Source organism: Abramis brama (assembly GCF_963993115.1).
Source record: "Abramis brama genome assembly, chromosome: 22".
Lineage (NCBI taxonomy): Eukaryota > Metazoa > Chordata > Actinopteri > Cypriniformes > Leuciscidae > Abramis > Abramis brama.
Genome location: NC_139984.1, coordinates 21,325,449 through 21,340,805, shown reverse-complemented (window position 1 = coordinate 21,340,805; position 15,357 = coordinate 21,325,449). Strand labels below are relative to the sequence as shown.

Genomic DNA, 15,357 nt, shown 5'->3' with positions numbered 1-15,357 from the left:
CTATTGTTGAGCTGTCATCAAAGCTCATTTTGGGCTAGGCGCCGCTGCAGACGGAGAGGGATGTTTTAATGGGCCGCTGTCTCAGAATAAGGAAAACCTCAGTAAAGTAGACTTCATAACTTCATAGGTTTGTTTGTAGTCTCATGTATGATCAAAGAGGTTACAAGGTAAAATGAATAATGCATATTTAAGTTCTACACTATTTCTAGGTCAGTAATGAAATATGCTAATTTTTTACTAAAATGGTTTTGCTTATAATATAATTTGTAATAAAAAAAAGTTGTATTAAACGATTAATCCAGAGCTTCAGACAATGTACCTGTCCTGCAAATAAGGCCATGTTAGTATATTGTTATTGCCTGTCCACAATATACCAGCAGAGGGAGCAGCATGGCCTCTTTTTTAAACTAACCACATTCCGAGCAAACCAAATCCAAATGAGCCTGTGTGAGCGGGCACGCACAGTACCTGTGAGCCTTGCGTGCTAGAGGAACACAGTCCGTTGGAGACCGCCTGGCAGTTTAGAGGTGCCTGGGAGAATGGTGGCTCTTCAGAGAAGGCCAGCTGCACGTGAGTTGGAGACACCGTCTGGGAATTCAGTCTGGAGTCCACCGGACAGTGCTGGACTTGTGTTGACTGTAAACATCAGACAAAAATAGTGGTTACAAAATCTTTCAGGTTATTTATATCCATTTACCACATATGATTGTGACCTCTCAGATGATGACAGTGGGATTAGAAAACTTAAGTCTTCTAAGTCTTAAGAGACAGAAACAGGCCATTCTTGCTCAGCAAGACTAACTAAAGTAATACTTATATTTGTAGTTAAACCAAGCATTTTGTTTGGGATTGAAAAGTATGTTTGACTATGTAGTAAGACAAAGAAAACCAGCAAAAACAGTGCAAGCATGCATACTAAAAATCCACTGAAAATAGTACACTCTCAGGTATACTGTGATATGGGATGCATTACTCATCAAGCATTGCTTTAGTTCAGGCAGGCCACGTCAGCCAAGCTCGCATCAGCTGTTCCTGACGTGTACCAATCCAGTGTCGACATCTATCACAGCGGCCTATTTAAATTCCCATTCCTTCAGCACTTCCTCCATAGCATCGCTGCTCGACGCATTCAAACTCCCTCCTCCAACCCCAACTCCAACCAACATGACCTTTAATCAATCTGACTTGTTATTTTGTTTTTCTGTACAGGTCACTACATTGCAAGCATTTTCTATCGTGTATTTGTATTTCCACAACTCATGTAATTGAGAATTGTAATTATGTATGCATATACTGGTTTTGTTCTGTACCCCAGGGGGGGTTGACTTGCTGCTCTCCCCGCTCTGTCCAGGCATAGCAGCATGGGCGGGCGAGGGGGATCGAGAAATAACCACTAGCCGGGACTTGAACTTGGGTCACTCAAGCCAACCGTGCTACATTTTTGGAGCGCTGCCTACAAGGCCATCAGCTCTGACAGGCTACCATTTGTTCAATATAGGTCTGATTGACAGTGGAGATGACCACACAAAAACTAGGTGTGTGAGGTTCGAGCAAACCTCAAACGACTGAAATCTATTACCTCTGGCTGTGAGTGGTCATCAGTGGGGACCTGGCTGGGCAGGTAGAGAGAGGGCAATGATGTGTTACAGGAGCGCAGGCAGGGAAGTTTGTGTCGGTCGATAGATGCTGAGGAGTGAGGCCTCAGACCAACCACCGATGACAGAGGAGGCTTCATGCTACGACCCAAACTGTTGCTCTTGCTCTCCCTTCTCTGGTACTCAATGGGCGACTGCAGGGCTGAAACACACAAAACAAAACTGATAGAGTAGCCATATTTAATTTGCCAAACAATAACAAGGCTTAGAGGACATAAAATGACTTGCTAGTTCATGTTCATGCTCAGAATCAGATTTTCCTTTTTTCCGCTGGAAATTCGTGAAGTTGTATTTTCAATGATTTGACATTCAACGTTTGAACTGTTGAGGACTATAATAAAGTGTAAAATGAGCACTGAGTTTAGATATCACTTAAATGTTCATCCATGAATGGTTTGAACATTAGTCTAAAACAGCTTCTGAGGTTGGGGGCTGAGCTGAAATCAGCAGGGTGTTCAACTTAGTGAGTCTCACCATTGAGGAAATTGCGTTGGGTCTCCAGTATTTGACTCACGTCGCTGACCCAAGCCTTGCAGATGTCCAGCGACAAGGAGTGCAAGACAAATCGCACCGTGCTGCCATCAGCCCCCCGAGACGTCAGGGCAAAACGATTAGGGTCACTGTCTACACACGTCTCCACGCCCAGACAACTTATCTGAAAGAAGAAGCTATGTTAACACATGCAAACATACTGCGTAATGTGGAAACCTTATGTGATGATAACTTCCTCCAAGGGGTCTAAAGCTCACCTTAATACTGTTTTTAAAAATATATCCAGGTAGAGAAAATCCCTTTTTCCTGTCTATTGGCTCACTGAAGATGACAAGCTGTTCAAATAGGAAGACCCGCCTCTCCTTAGTGCGGGAAAGGATGCTGCTGTCCTGTTCTGTGACTGTGAACGTGTCTTGCTGGAGAAGTTTTCCTTGTGCCGTGATCTTCCCCTGAAAAAAGAAAGAAAATGTGGTTTTGGGACCCCCAAATATAATGATCCCCTTTCTAAAATATGAACACAGGAAATTATATATATATATATATATAGAGAGAGAGAGAGAGAGAGAGAGAGAGAGAGAGCGAAAGAGAGAGAGAGAGAGAGAGAGAGAGAGAGAGAGCGAAAGAGAGAGAGAGAGAGAGAGAGAGAGAGAGAGAGGATTCTTTGATGAACAGAAAGGTTTTTATTTGAAATGGATTATATTTAAAAATAGATTTTTAAATAGAAAACCCCTGCTTTAGGGGATCAGAGTGGCTTCCAGTATTTCAACAGACCGACAGCTTTAAACCACAGCCTGAGTCTGGCACCATACCTCAAAGCCTTGCAGCCGACCCACGTTCATCATGTCATTGCAGCGCTTTGGAACAAAACACATCACCTCCACTGCTTTCTGTTAGAGAGAGAGAGAGAGAGAGAGAGAAAGAGAGGGTGCAATGTGTGGAAACAGACCTCAAATCTTTTTTTCTGGCTTAAACTGACACCAAAGGGAAGAAAAAAACACAAGCTGGCAGGGTCAAGGAATCACACAATGTTCCTTGGTGGGATTATGTGTCTCTTCTGGTCTTGAGAAATAAAACTTGCATAACGATTACAGTTTCTGATGAGTGACTCATACCTCCAGCTCTTCAGTGTCCATCCCAGCCTTTGTGTAGTATTTGAGGAAATCCTGTCGCGAGACACACAGCGTGAGCTCTAGAATGTTCTATTTTTGTAAAAAGATCTTAATATGATTTGACTAGTAACAGGTCTGTGGTGTTACTGTGACACGTTTCACACCAAAGGCATCAGCATACAAAAATTATAATTTCTTCTAAAGCAGTAATCCAACCAGGGCAGAATATAAAAATATACTACGGCTCAAAAGTTTGGGGACAGTACGTTTTTTAAAAAATACTTTTATTCTGCAAGGACGCATTAAATTAATTAAAAGTGACAGTAAAGAAATCCTAAAAAAAAAAGACTGGAGTAATGCTGCTGAAAATTCAGCCTTGCCATCACAGGAAAAATATATATTAAAATATACAGTTATTTATAATTGTAATAATACAATATTTCACAGTATTACTGTAGTTTTTATTTCTATTACTGCAGCCTTGGTGAACATAAGAGACTACTTTCAAAAACATAAAAAAGACCCCAAACTTTTGAATCATAGTGTAAAACAAACCCCATAAAGTATTGTTTGATTATATATTTCTTAAAATCAAATACATTTGTATTCAAATTTTGACAATAATTTGATGTTCTACTTTTATTTATCAATGTGGAATTGATTTGACATGATCCCCGACACACCTAATAGAATAAGCCACGAGTGCACAAGAATGTGTGTGATGTGTGTTTGTGTTGCACTCGGTTTCACCTTCAGTAGCAGCTGGTACTTCATGATCCTCTGCACGGGTTTGATGAGCAGGTCATTCAGCTGCAGCCTGTGACCCAGCTGCTGTTTCAGTTCCTGCACACAAACACACACCTGATTGACTGAATCCTTTATGCACAATGAGAGAAAACCAATGTTCTGCATAGCGTACAATAATACTACCCATACTATTTTTTTTGCAGCATGCATACCATGTGCAGTATAAAATGTATGGACTACCCAGATGAGCTACAATGAGCTGCCCACAATGCAATGCATTTAACTGCGATATTTAACATCATATGTCATTCAAGTCATTCATGTCATATGATCTGACTGCCAAAAGTTGAGCAAAAAAAAAAAAAGATAGCTAGACAACATTTGCTGAATTTAGCATGCAACACTGAGGTTATGTGACAAAAATCAGTTAACTATTGTAGGAAACATGCATCGTTTACATACGGTTTAAAATACAAAAAAATAGTAGGCAGTATACAGTACATACTGCGCATTAAGCTATGCATTGGTTTGCTGGTATTCCCCTCCAAACATAAACAAACACTCTCCTTGATCCATTATCCCATAATGCCCTGCGATCTCCATCTATAAAACCTAAAGTAACCCCAGCTATCAAACCTCTAAATGCTTTGGCACAGCACTGAGAAGAATCCATTTAAGTGTCAAACTTTTCAATCAAGTCTTTCCCTGTTTTGTCGGTTCCAAGAATTGATGGGTCAGTCAAGGCCTTCATGTCCACTGAGCGATTATTACACACGCAGTGCAAATGGAAAGAGAGCGAGAGAGTCTGCCTTGAGATATTTACACAGATGGGCCTGTACGGCCAAAACAGCCCCTCGAGCTTAACCTGTGTGTCTTTGAAGATTCCACTAGAGCGTGTATACATGTGTTTGTGTGCTTGCTCTTCACATGCACTCACCTCAAAGTAGGTCTCGATGTATTCTGACACGATGTGCTCAGACTTAGGTTTGTTCTGGCAATAAACCACATACATGTGAAGCCGTCTTTCCTGCAGTTTGTGCAAACAGAGAGGACAGAGTGAATTAGCTAAGTAGTTATACAGCGGACACAAAAAGTTTATGTAAATTTAAGCCATAACAAAAATCTTTGAATGTCTTGGACTTATATGACAAAATATCTCAGCAAGTAGTATTTATTTGAAAGAAATACAGCAACCTTTTCAAGCAAAACATTTCACAAAAAGAAGTTTGTTCAAATTATAAAAATAACGGTTATACTGTTAAAATGAAATAAACCAAATTCAGTCACTTTCTATGTCCACTGTTAATGTGATGACGACTATGCTAGTACACCTTGAGGGCAAGTGACTTTATACAGCCACTAAGGCCCTGTTTTACACCTGGTATTAAGATGCGTTTTAGTCGATCGGATCACAAGTAGACGAGGGAGAAGCATACCCGTTTACACCTGGTGTTTTAATCAATTTCTTTTGTCCACTTTCAACCGCTTCTGTCCTGATTTATGGGTGGGTAAATGTATGGGTTTTCTCAGATCTTTCGATCTAATGGACAAAATAAGCTTTAAACCAAACCTGGATCTCAAGCCAAAGTTTAAATCCCATCTGGCAAGCATGCTTCCCATAATGTTTCCGCATTAGGTCAGTAGGAGGAGAGTAGGCAGTCTTTTGTGGCCGTTTGAACGTATTTGACCACTACACTATGAAAGCAATCCGGTCGAATGTGTTTTCTACTACCTCGGAAGTGGTAAAAAGTGGACCAGCTCAAAACGTTTTAGACCCCGTTTACACCTGTATTTAGCGTTGTCCACTTGTGATCTGATCGACCAAAACGCATCTTAATACCAGGTGTAAACAGGGCCTAAAATCACTTTGACACCAGCTGGTTGCAGAAAAGCCATTGCAGTTAGTTCTGAGAAAAGTATCCTTTGTTTGCAGAAACCACTTAGTTTGATATTTTGTATCTAATGTAAAGACATTTAGATATTTGTAAGTGTGATTTAAGTTTCCAAAAGTGGATTTTTTACTATGTATACACTAATTAAAGTACAATCTTATGTCCAGAAATCCTGTTAGTTAAAATTGTTGTCAATTAGACGAAACTAGCAGTGACATTATAGAAATATATCAAATCATTTAAGAAAAAAATACATTTATTGAAGGTTGATAAATTGGCCACTGGTGGTAGTTTATCTAGTCAAATCATTCTTTCCTGATCCCATTAGTAAATGCAGCTAAAGAGAGACATGAGGCAGCGGTGGACATGTATCTTGACAGAGGTGATTCAATGGAAACTTTCAAGCTGCTGTAAGTATTTAAATAGTTTGAAACAGACTCTGTCTGCAGCATAAGAGCAGCGTGCTGTTGATGGCATAGAGAGAGATTACAAAACACTGATGTAGGAGAGTGAGCAGAAGGCCATTTATAATTCAGTCCAATTATCCTCAATGTAATCAGAGCCCCATTCTCTCTCTCACTGCATTCAGGTAGTAGGACGTTACAACTGGACACTACCTCTCTCTCACACACACACCCACATGCATGCACGCACACACACAAGCACACACACACACACACACACACACACAACAATACACACAGAGTGAGTTGCCCGGAGACAGGCCGATTGTATAGACGTCAAAGCATAAATGGTTCTGACAACAGATTGTAAGAGCTTCATATGGACCATGTGACAGAACACCGCACAAAATTAATTTCTTAAATCAGCATTTGTGTCATTTTACCATAAAAATAACAAATAACAATATTTTATTTGCCAAAAGTAAAAATACAAGAATAAACTAAAAAGTAAAATGAATTTATTCAAATATTTAATTACTCAAGTACTTTGTAATACTACAATATTATTTAAACATTATAATATTAATAATTAATAATATCCATGTAATCTGTTTAGTAAATTTTACTGGAAAACAGCTAACAATACTGATTCAGAAAATGACTTTGGCAGTGCAATGCATGTCCTTATAAGACTAAGACCAGCTGAAGGATTTTGCAACCCATCGTCTTAATTTATCTACGTTACACATCATTGACTGGAAGTTAAGAAGTCCTGACATAACTTCAGTGTCTCACAACTTTGCAATGTACTGTATGAGTTAAAAGAAAGGGTGAGAGCAGGGCCTGAGGAAATTTGAGACGGGGGGGAGCGGGGGGTGGGTGGGGGGGTTCTTGTTTGTGAAAGGAAAAAGAAAGAGTGGGGACAGGACAAAGAGTGAGCCTGGCCCTCACTCACCCTCCATTACTGTTTCTCATTACCAGTCAATTTCCCACAACGCTTGTTTCATAGTTTGACTCAACCTTTAGATTTGTGTTACAAGTTTCTTTATTCCCCTCAAGCCTTTTAAAGTTACCCAAAGGGCTCAGACTCATTAAACAGTAGAAAGGGCAAATGCTGACAGACGCCAATTTGAGTTTTCAGTAACTCTTGAAAGTGCTTTTCATTTAAGCAAAACACTTTGATTCACCACAGAAACTTATATCACAGCATGTGGCAGCTTTAAACAAATTACTGCTACTGAAGTACTTCCACAACTGTAAATCTGCAAATTTTAGTCTTTCACATGTACGCCTGTGGGCGCCGGGAACTGTGTTGTTTCTTCTTGGCGAGTTATTTATGTGTGTATGTCCATAGTGTAGGACTGTACTCCAGAAATAGACACGGTGTGTAAAGCAGCAATGTTATCAAAGGACATAGCCGTGCTTGTTATTCCTCCTTTGTTTTTCCCGCCTCTTTTTCCCTTGTGGTGATGAGCCAATGGAGTGGACACACAAGCAAATACACAGTCTTAAATGAGCTGTATTAGTAACAGGGGGGACAGAAATAGAGTGGGATGATGGGACGATTAATGGGGTGTTAAAATGTGTGTGTGTGTTAAAAACATCTGTGTTTTCTCAGCTCCGTTTACTCAAAGTGTGAGAGGAAGTTTTGCTCAGTCTTGCAAGGCAAAGGCTGATAGAGGAAAGCGAGAATAATAGAGAGACTTACATGTTTGATAAAAAGTTGGGCCAGTCGTTCAGGCTCAGCCACACATTTCTCCAGCTCACCCAGGAAATAACTGAGATCAGAACAGAGGAGAGATTAGACATGCAGCTCACCGAAAGTCATCAGCAGGACCATATGGAATCTGCATGCACTAAAGTAGAGATTTTCCCAAAAAATCAGTGCAGAAAATGCAAGATAAAAAAAAGTTGAGAAAGTTTAGGAATATACTGAAAGTCTTATCAGATTCATGATACACACAACACAAACACAGATAAACCCACTCTTTATGCCAGTCGTAGATCTGATGAATATTCCCAAACACTATTTTGTCTTTTCCCTTCATGTCTTCTGGAACACCTTTAGTAATCATAGAGGCCATGTAGCCCTGCGAGAGACAGAGCATGATGAACTTCCATAGCTCATGACCCATAAAAACACTTTTATTATTAAATCTAAGGCATTTCAACAGAGATAAAATATCCCACTCATATAAAAAATGTAGATCATCATATTCCAAATATTTTAAATCCAGGCACCATTATTTTGATTTATACTGTGATCAGTATTACAGCTGAAAGGAATTCAGGTCAGTTCATGCATCAAATCTAATTCTGCAGTGATTAAATGCTCTGAAATGCATTCGAATTATTCTAAGATTACAGGAAAATTGATAGCGTTCCATTACAGAGTTGATCAAATCCACATGTGATTTGTTAATTGATATTTTACTACCCCCACCCCCCCAAAAGAAGCTCACCTCCACAATAAGTCCTAGATCAGCTACATACAGCTTTTCTGTCTCTATCAATTCTTTCAGAACATACCTGTAGAACAGAAGAAGTCAGCTTTCATTCAATACATCAACAATATCTGACAGCTCAAAACATGTGCTGTGAATATAGGGTGTAATATTAGCAGATTTCAGACTTGTGCAGAATAATAATAATCAAGGAGCTATTTGTGGACCAGATGAAGGGCCTGTTTTATCGAAACGGGTGAATATCCCAGCTGGAAAATCCATTTTATGCTGGTAGCTTTGTTTGGGAACACGCTAGCTTGTTTCTTTGGCCTTTAACTGGTCTAAGACAGGGTTCACCAATCTCGGTCCTGGAGGGCCGCTGTCCCTGCAGAGTTTAGCTCCAACCAGCTCCAACACACCTGTTTGAAAGTTTCTAGTATGCCTAGTGAGACCTTGATTAGCTGGTTCAGGTGTGTTTAATTGGGGTTGGAGCTAAACTCTGCAGGACAGCGGCCCTCCAGGACCGAGATTGGTGAACCCTGGTCTAAGATTATCTTTACCTGAGCTTTAGATGAGCTTTAGCTGTTTAATATGATCATGAGCTGGTCTAAGTTGGTCATTAGCTCATTTAAGATGGTCATTAGCTGGTCTAAGATTATCTTTAGCTGCTTTAAGATGATCTTTTGCTGGTCTACCAGCCACTATGCCAATTTGACCTGTTATTATGGCCAGTAGGTTGCTGGTTTCTAGCTGGCTAAGAACATCGTTAGTCTAAGATTATCTTTAGCAGGTTTAAGATTATATTTAGCTGGTCTTTAGCTGGTTAAGATGGTCATTAGCTGGTCCAAGCTGGACATTAGTTCATCTAAGAAAGTCATTAGCTGGAATAAGATTTTCTTTATCTGGCTTAAAATGATCTTTTGATGGTTTACTGTTAAAAAAAACAAAACAGTTCAACCTGTTAAGGCAGTTGGTTTTTAGCTGGTCTAAGATGGTCATGGTGAATCCAATTTTGTCATTAGATAGTTCATTTGATGGTTCAAGCTGGTCATGATCCTCCAGCTACCATGATCCAAAAACCAGTCTGACCAACTAAAGCTGTTATGACCAGCCTGCCAGTCTACCAGCTTGAAGCAGTTAATAACCCACCTACTGGTTTAAACTGGATTTTCCACCAGGGATGACGTACTGGTGTGCTGAAGAACATCTGATGTCTGCTCTGTTAAATTTTGCAAATTTAAATCTCAAAGTAATACAGCATTAAAAGATCTAAATTAAGCATTTCTGTTACATAAGCTCTCTTAAATAAGAATTTCTTAGGGGTTACATAACTCAAGATGCAAATGAAGGAGATTTCACACACACATGCTTTTTTCTAAGGCACTCTTCCGATCCTCTTCGCTGTCTATGGTGTCTGATGATTGGCTGGAGTTGTCATCCATCAACACGGAGCCATTGTCGTCAGCCTGTAGACTGGTGCACTGGGTGAACTGCAGACACAGAGGGGATAACTGTGAATAAGAGACGAGACGTAATGCTGAAATGTTATTCCATTCAGGGATGGCTGCAGGGACAAAGAGGAATGATACAGAGGAGAGAGAGCAGGGTGGGAAAATAAGAGCTGTTGTAATAGCTCAGGTTGCCTAGGTGACAGGAGAGGAGCATGCTGGGTCTGCTGGTGACAGTGACTGAATGATAACAGGAATTCAGCGCTTACCAATAATCATGACACCACAGAGACGGAGTAGATACTCTACTCTGAATCTCAATGCCATTGACCCGGTGAAGTCACCACGTTCTCAGAGAAACTCAAGTCAAATTGTTTTGGTTGAAATTGAGCATTGTTTTAGCGGAGGATGGATGTGCAGACAGCCCTGCAAGTCGTTCAATGATTTGAGACGGAAAGAGGAAGTCTGAAGACGTCCTGCCTTTGTTAATGTGTTTATTAATCAGGGGTAAAACTAGAACATAAACTATGCTATAAATCCTCACACTTTGTCACGTCCCTCAGTTTTTTGTTTTTTTTGTCATTAGGATTTCTTAAAACAAGTAAATTGTTCCACACCATTTTTGTTACAGAGATGAATAATTCACCTCAAATCCTGCAAATTGTTGTGAAGAGATGTTTATTACAATTTACTTAAAATGAGATCGCATTGTGAAACCGCATAGGTTTGTGCTAAAAATCGGCACGATATTATCTATACACACATGTTTTTATATTGGGCAGTTGATTTTTCAATTCAATAACTTTACAGCTAACCTTTGCGCATTATCAGATTGTCATTAAAGGGATAGTTCACACAAAAATGACTCGCCCTAGTGCTACTCTAAACCTATATGAATTTATATATTCTGCTGCACAGAAAATAAGTTATTATGAAGAATGTTGGTAACCAAATAGTTTTAGTGACCATTGACTTCCATTGCACGGACCAAAAAAAAAATGGGGTGCGGTTCGCAAAACTTTGCACACTAGAAGAGAAGCTCTGCTCCACGTCTTTAAAATCAGAAAATATTTCAGAATCCTCCATTATAATTGTACCAAATCCTTGTTAATGTACATAAAGACTTCATCCTAGTCTGTAAGACTGTACATTTTAATATTAGAAACAGTACTAATAGTATTAGTTAGGTGCCAGATATGTTATATGTTCTTTTAAGCTTAATTTATGACTGTGGATAATCTGTATCATGGAAGAATAGCGATCACAGTTCTCCCACGATTCTGAAAACAAAACATTAGAGAACCGAACAACATAATATGTAAATTACTTGTGGTTCTGACAAAATCCTCTAGCCTATTTAATGTTACAAATTAATCTATTTAGAAATGTCTATAATGTTATAATTAGTCTATTAAAAATATTTATAATTAATTGTGTAAAAACTCGTTTGAAAATAATGAATGAAGACTTGTTTCGTCCAGAGTTTTTAAACAAATCTCTTGAATGAATGATTCAGTGATACATCACATACATTTCACTGGTCACCACCAACTGGAAAAGGAACCACTTGCCATTGTTTTCCCTGCTGTGTGTCTGCAGTAGTGTACATCACTAGACATATTCTCCTTTTGTTGGAACAAAAAAAAAATCTCTACAAACAAACAAAAAAAGCAATTACTTTTTACTTTTTGAAAAAATACATTTCGTGACACAATAATAGTAGTATTATATTTCAACTGTATATTAAAAAAATGGCGCTTCTTATGTTGTCATTCCCCTTGTAGCACACGCAAGTGACGATTCTCTGTCAACCAATCAACGTTCTGCAGTGAGTCTAGCTCCACCCTTTAGGTACCGTACCACTGTGCTAGGTACCCCAGCGGAAGACTACGGCATTTTGGTACCATTCACAACTTTTGACAGTGGAAACTGAACTGTGCCGTACCGCTCGGTGGAAACGAGCCATTAAATGCACTAAAGGCAAGATAGGATCTGCCCTTTAACCAAAGCTGTTTAGCTGCTTGCTTGGTTAACGTCATAGTCACCTGTGGAGCATCATTCTCAGGACCCCGGTTTCTCACTCTCTTTCTGCGTGTATTGTGAGAAAACACAATACACGCCTTCGACTATAGCGTCACACATCCTCCTCAAAACAAGGAATCCTATGCACAGACCTTGTGACTGATAGCACATCTCCATCCATCTATTCTGATATCCCTTTTTCAGTTTGTTTGTTTATTAGAGCTTTACAAAGCACTTCCTTCACTTATGAGGGTGTTATTGTGTTGTGTGTGAGAGAAATGTGGCAGTCTGTTCAGAAACGATGTGAATTACAATGAACGGAAGTTCCTTACATCATTTGATCATTTACTCACTCTCATGTCGTTCCAAATACGTGTGATTTACGTGTCTTCCGTTGAAAAAAAATGGAGACATTTTGAATAATATGCTCTGGCTGCTCTTTTCCCACTCAATTACAATGAAAAGGGACTAAAGATTTCAAGTTTAATTGAAACAACTCACTGAAACTTAACTGATTTGAAACACTTTTATAATGCACTTCATATTAATAATGTTCTTTTTGAAGCTTGAATTTCTTGAAAGCTTCGTCATTGCAATTGGATGAAAAATAATGACCTGTCCACAGAAGAAAGTTAGGAAAAACATTATGTTAAGTAAATGATGACAGGTCTTTCATATTTATATTTTAATTTGACTCCGTTTCACAATTAATTATGTTATGAAACTCCTTGAAACACCATATTTATGTACACAACCAATTCTAATCACAGTGCTTGAGATCTCAGTCTCTGGTTCTTGTTATTCTGCACCTTTCACCACTCACCTTCTGATGAAACGATCGAATGAAATAATGACTGTTATTGCATTTAGCCAAAACATTGGGATCTGTAAGATTTTTTTAATGTTTCTTTTTATGCGTACAGTACAATTGTGAAATATTATTACAATTTAAAATAACTTTGTTCTATTTTAATATATTTTAAAATGTAATTTATTCTTGTAATGGCAAAGCTGAATTTTCAGCATCTTCAGTGTCACATGATCCTTCAGAAATCATTCTAATATGCTGATTTGGTATTTCTTATCATTATCAATTTTGAAAACAGTTGTGCTGCTTAACATCGTTGTGGAAACCATGACATCTTTTCTTCAGGATTTTTTGATGAATTGAAAGATCAAAAGAACAGTATTTATTTGAAATACATTTTTTTTGTAACAAATGTAAAAGTCTTTACTGCATCTTTTAATCAATTTAACATGTCTCTGCTGAATAAAAGTATTCATAAAAAAAAAAAAAAAAAAAAAACACCTTGAAAAATAATGTGTATATTGTGTCGTATTTGTCCATCAAGCGGTGTTGTAGTTTAGCATTACGATTTGCTGATCGGTGCGTGCCGTTAAGGCCTGTTGGAGTATCATATTACACTGTTGTGTTGTTTTCTGGTGCGGGGTGGTGTTTGTGTGTTTTAGAGCAGTGCGATCACTCCTGCCTGGCTCGCAAGTCTACTCAGATCATTTCCAGATGTTTTTTGGCACAGCCTGCAGGAGAATCCCCCACTCTTGCACTTTGCCATTTTTATCTTCACCCAGAAGCCCGGAGTCTTTACTCGGACCTTTAATAAAAAGCTGAGATCATATTGGTTGTTATTTTTCTACAGGAAATTGTTAAAGTTAGCTTGAGCAGAGGGAGATAATCCAACCTTCGTTTTATGTGAGAGTACAAGCGGACTCATGTTACGGTTATATCATCAGTGGTTCCACGCTCAAACTGCTGTGTCAGACCTACATTTGTGTGGGGAATAAAACGAAACAGCCAGTTTGATAACATATGCTGCGTTCCTCCGTCCAGGAGACAGGCCGGATCCGAGGAGCGCTTACATATTCATTCAGGAATTTTCCATTAGCCAACAAATAATAAACTCACGCTGGATCCCCACAGCAAATCTTTCTGTGTCAGGTACAAAGCGGGCTGTCAGCTGAGCTGAATCAGAGACAGAAATGAATATGATATAAACTGAAACCTCAGCCTCTCTACGGAGAGAGACAGGAAGTCACAGAGTAATGCATAACATTGAAGAGCAACACCAATACTAGTAACTAGTAACTAGTAAGTAACTAGCCCCAATACACACTGCAGAATGTTTGTCTTGTTTTCCAGTAAAAAATATATAACTATCTATATAAGGGGGAAAAAAAACTATAGCTGCATGAAATATTAAGGGGGAAATTTACTATAATGGTTGAGCATTAGCACTATTCATTTGTAATGGACTACGTCATAAGTATGGGGGCAGTAAGTGTTTTTTATTTTCTTCATTTATTCAGAAAGGACACATCAAAAGTAGCAGTAAAGACATTCATAATGTTACAAAAGATTTCTAATTCAAATTATATTTTAACATATAACATTAACATAAAAAACTGTTTTAAAGTTTAATAATATTTCACAATAATATTACCGTTTTATTTTTTATCAAATAAATGCAGCTTTGTTGACCATAAGAGACTTTTTCAAATAAATAAAAAAAATCTTACTGACCCCCAACTTTTGAATGGTAGTGTAATTTTAAAAATCTTAAATTTACTGCAACAATTGTCCTTGTAAATAATGCCTGAGGCTGTGATTAGTATCACTTACAAGTCTAGACTTGAAGCTCATGTTGTTTCTGTAGTATATTAAATTCATTTCCAATTATAATCACAGTGCTTGAGATCTCAGTCTCTAGATCTCTCTTAATCTGGATTTGCATTTGCTCTCTTCCAGCTATTGTGATTGTTTATGTGTGTTTTGTATTTATCTGTGTGCTCTGGCTCAGATAGTGTACACGCACATACAAAAATATACAGTGGGGTCCAAAATGTCTGAGACCAACATTGAAAATCTGAGATTTAAATTTGTAAATAACTATAATTTTAGCACTAGAAGGAAGAGGATGAAAGCAATAGATTCATGTTAATGTTTCAATTGAATTTTTCACTTAAATTGTTATGCTGATAATATACACTACCGTTCAAAAGTTTAGGGTCAATACTTCTTCTATTCGAGGAAACACATTAAATTTATCAAAAGTAAATAAATGCTGTTCTTTTGAACTTTCTATTCAACCAAAAATCCTTAAAATGTATTGCAGTTTCCACAAAAAA

The 15,357-nt window shown here is 38.3% G+C and overlaps 1 protein-coding gene across 3 annotated transcripts in view; it reads right to left on the bottom strand.

Moving 5' to 3' along the window:
* arhgef25a (Rho guanine nucleotide exchange factor (GEF) 25a) overlaps nt 1-15,357 on the bottom strand; it is a 76,135-nt gene that overhangs the window by 3,636 nt on the left and 57,142 nt on the right. For all 3 annotated transcript variants that reach the window (XM_084099507.1, XM_084099509.1, XM_084099508.1), the window contains 12 exons: nt 10,109-10,233; nt 8,762-8,828; nt 8,286-8,389; nt 8,008-8,077; nt 4,941-5,030; nt 4,007-4,099; nt 3,260-3,310; nt 2,957-3,034; nt 2,405-2,596; nt 2,130-2,310; nt 1,580-1,797; nt 469-636 (listed from right to left, as the gene is read on the bottom strand). In XM_084099507.1, the coding sequence (XP_083955633.1) occupies nt 469-636; nt 1,580-1,797; nt 2,130-2,310; nt 2,405-2,596; nt 2,957-3,034; nt 3,260-3,310; nt 4,007-4,099; nt 4,941-5,030; nt 8,008-8,077; nt 8,286-8,389; nt 8,762-8,828; nt 10,109-10,233 (1,437 nt within the window). The remainder of the gene's footprint in view (nt 1-468; nt 637-1,579; nt 1,798-2,129; nt 2,311-2,404; nt 2,597-2,956; nt 3,035-3,259; nt 3,311-4,006; nt 4,100-4,940; nt 5,031-8,007; nt 8,078-8,285; nt 8,390-8,761; nt 8,829-10,108; nt 10,234-15,357) is intronic.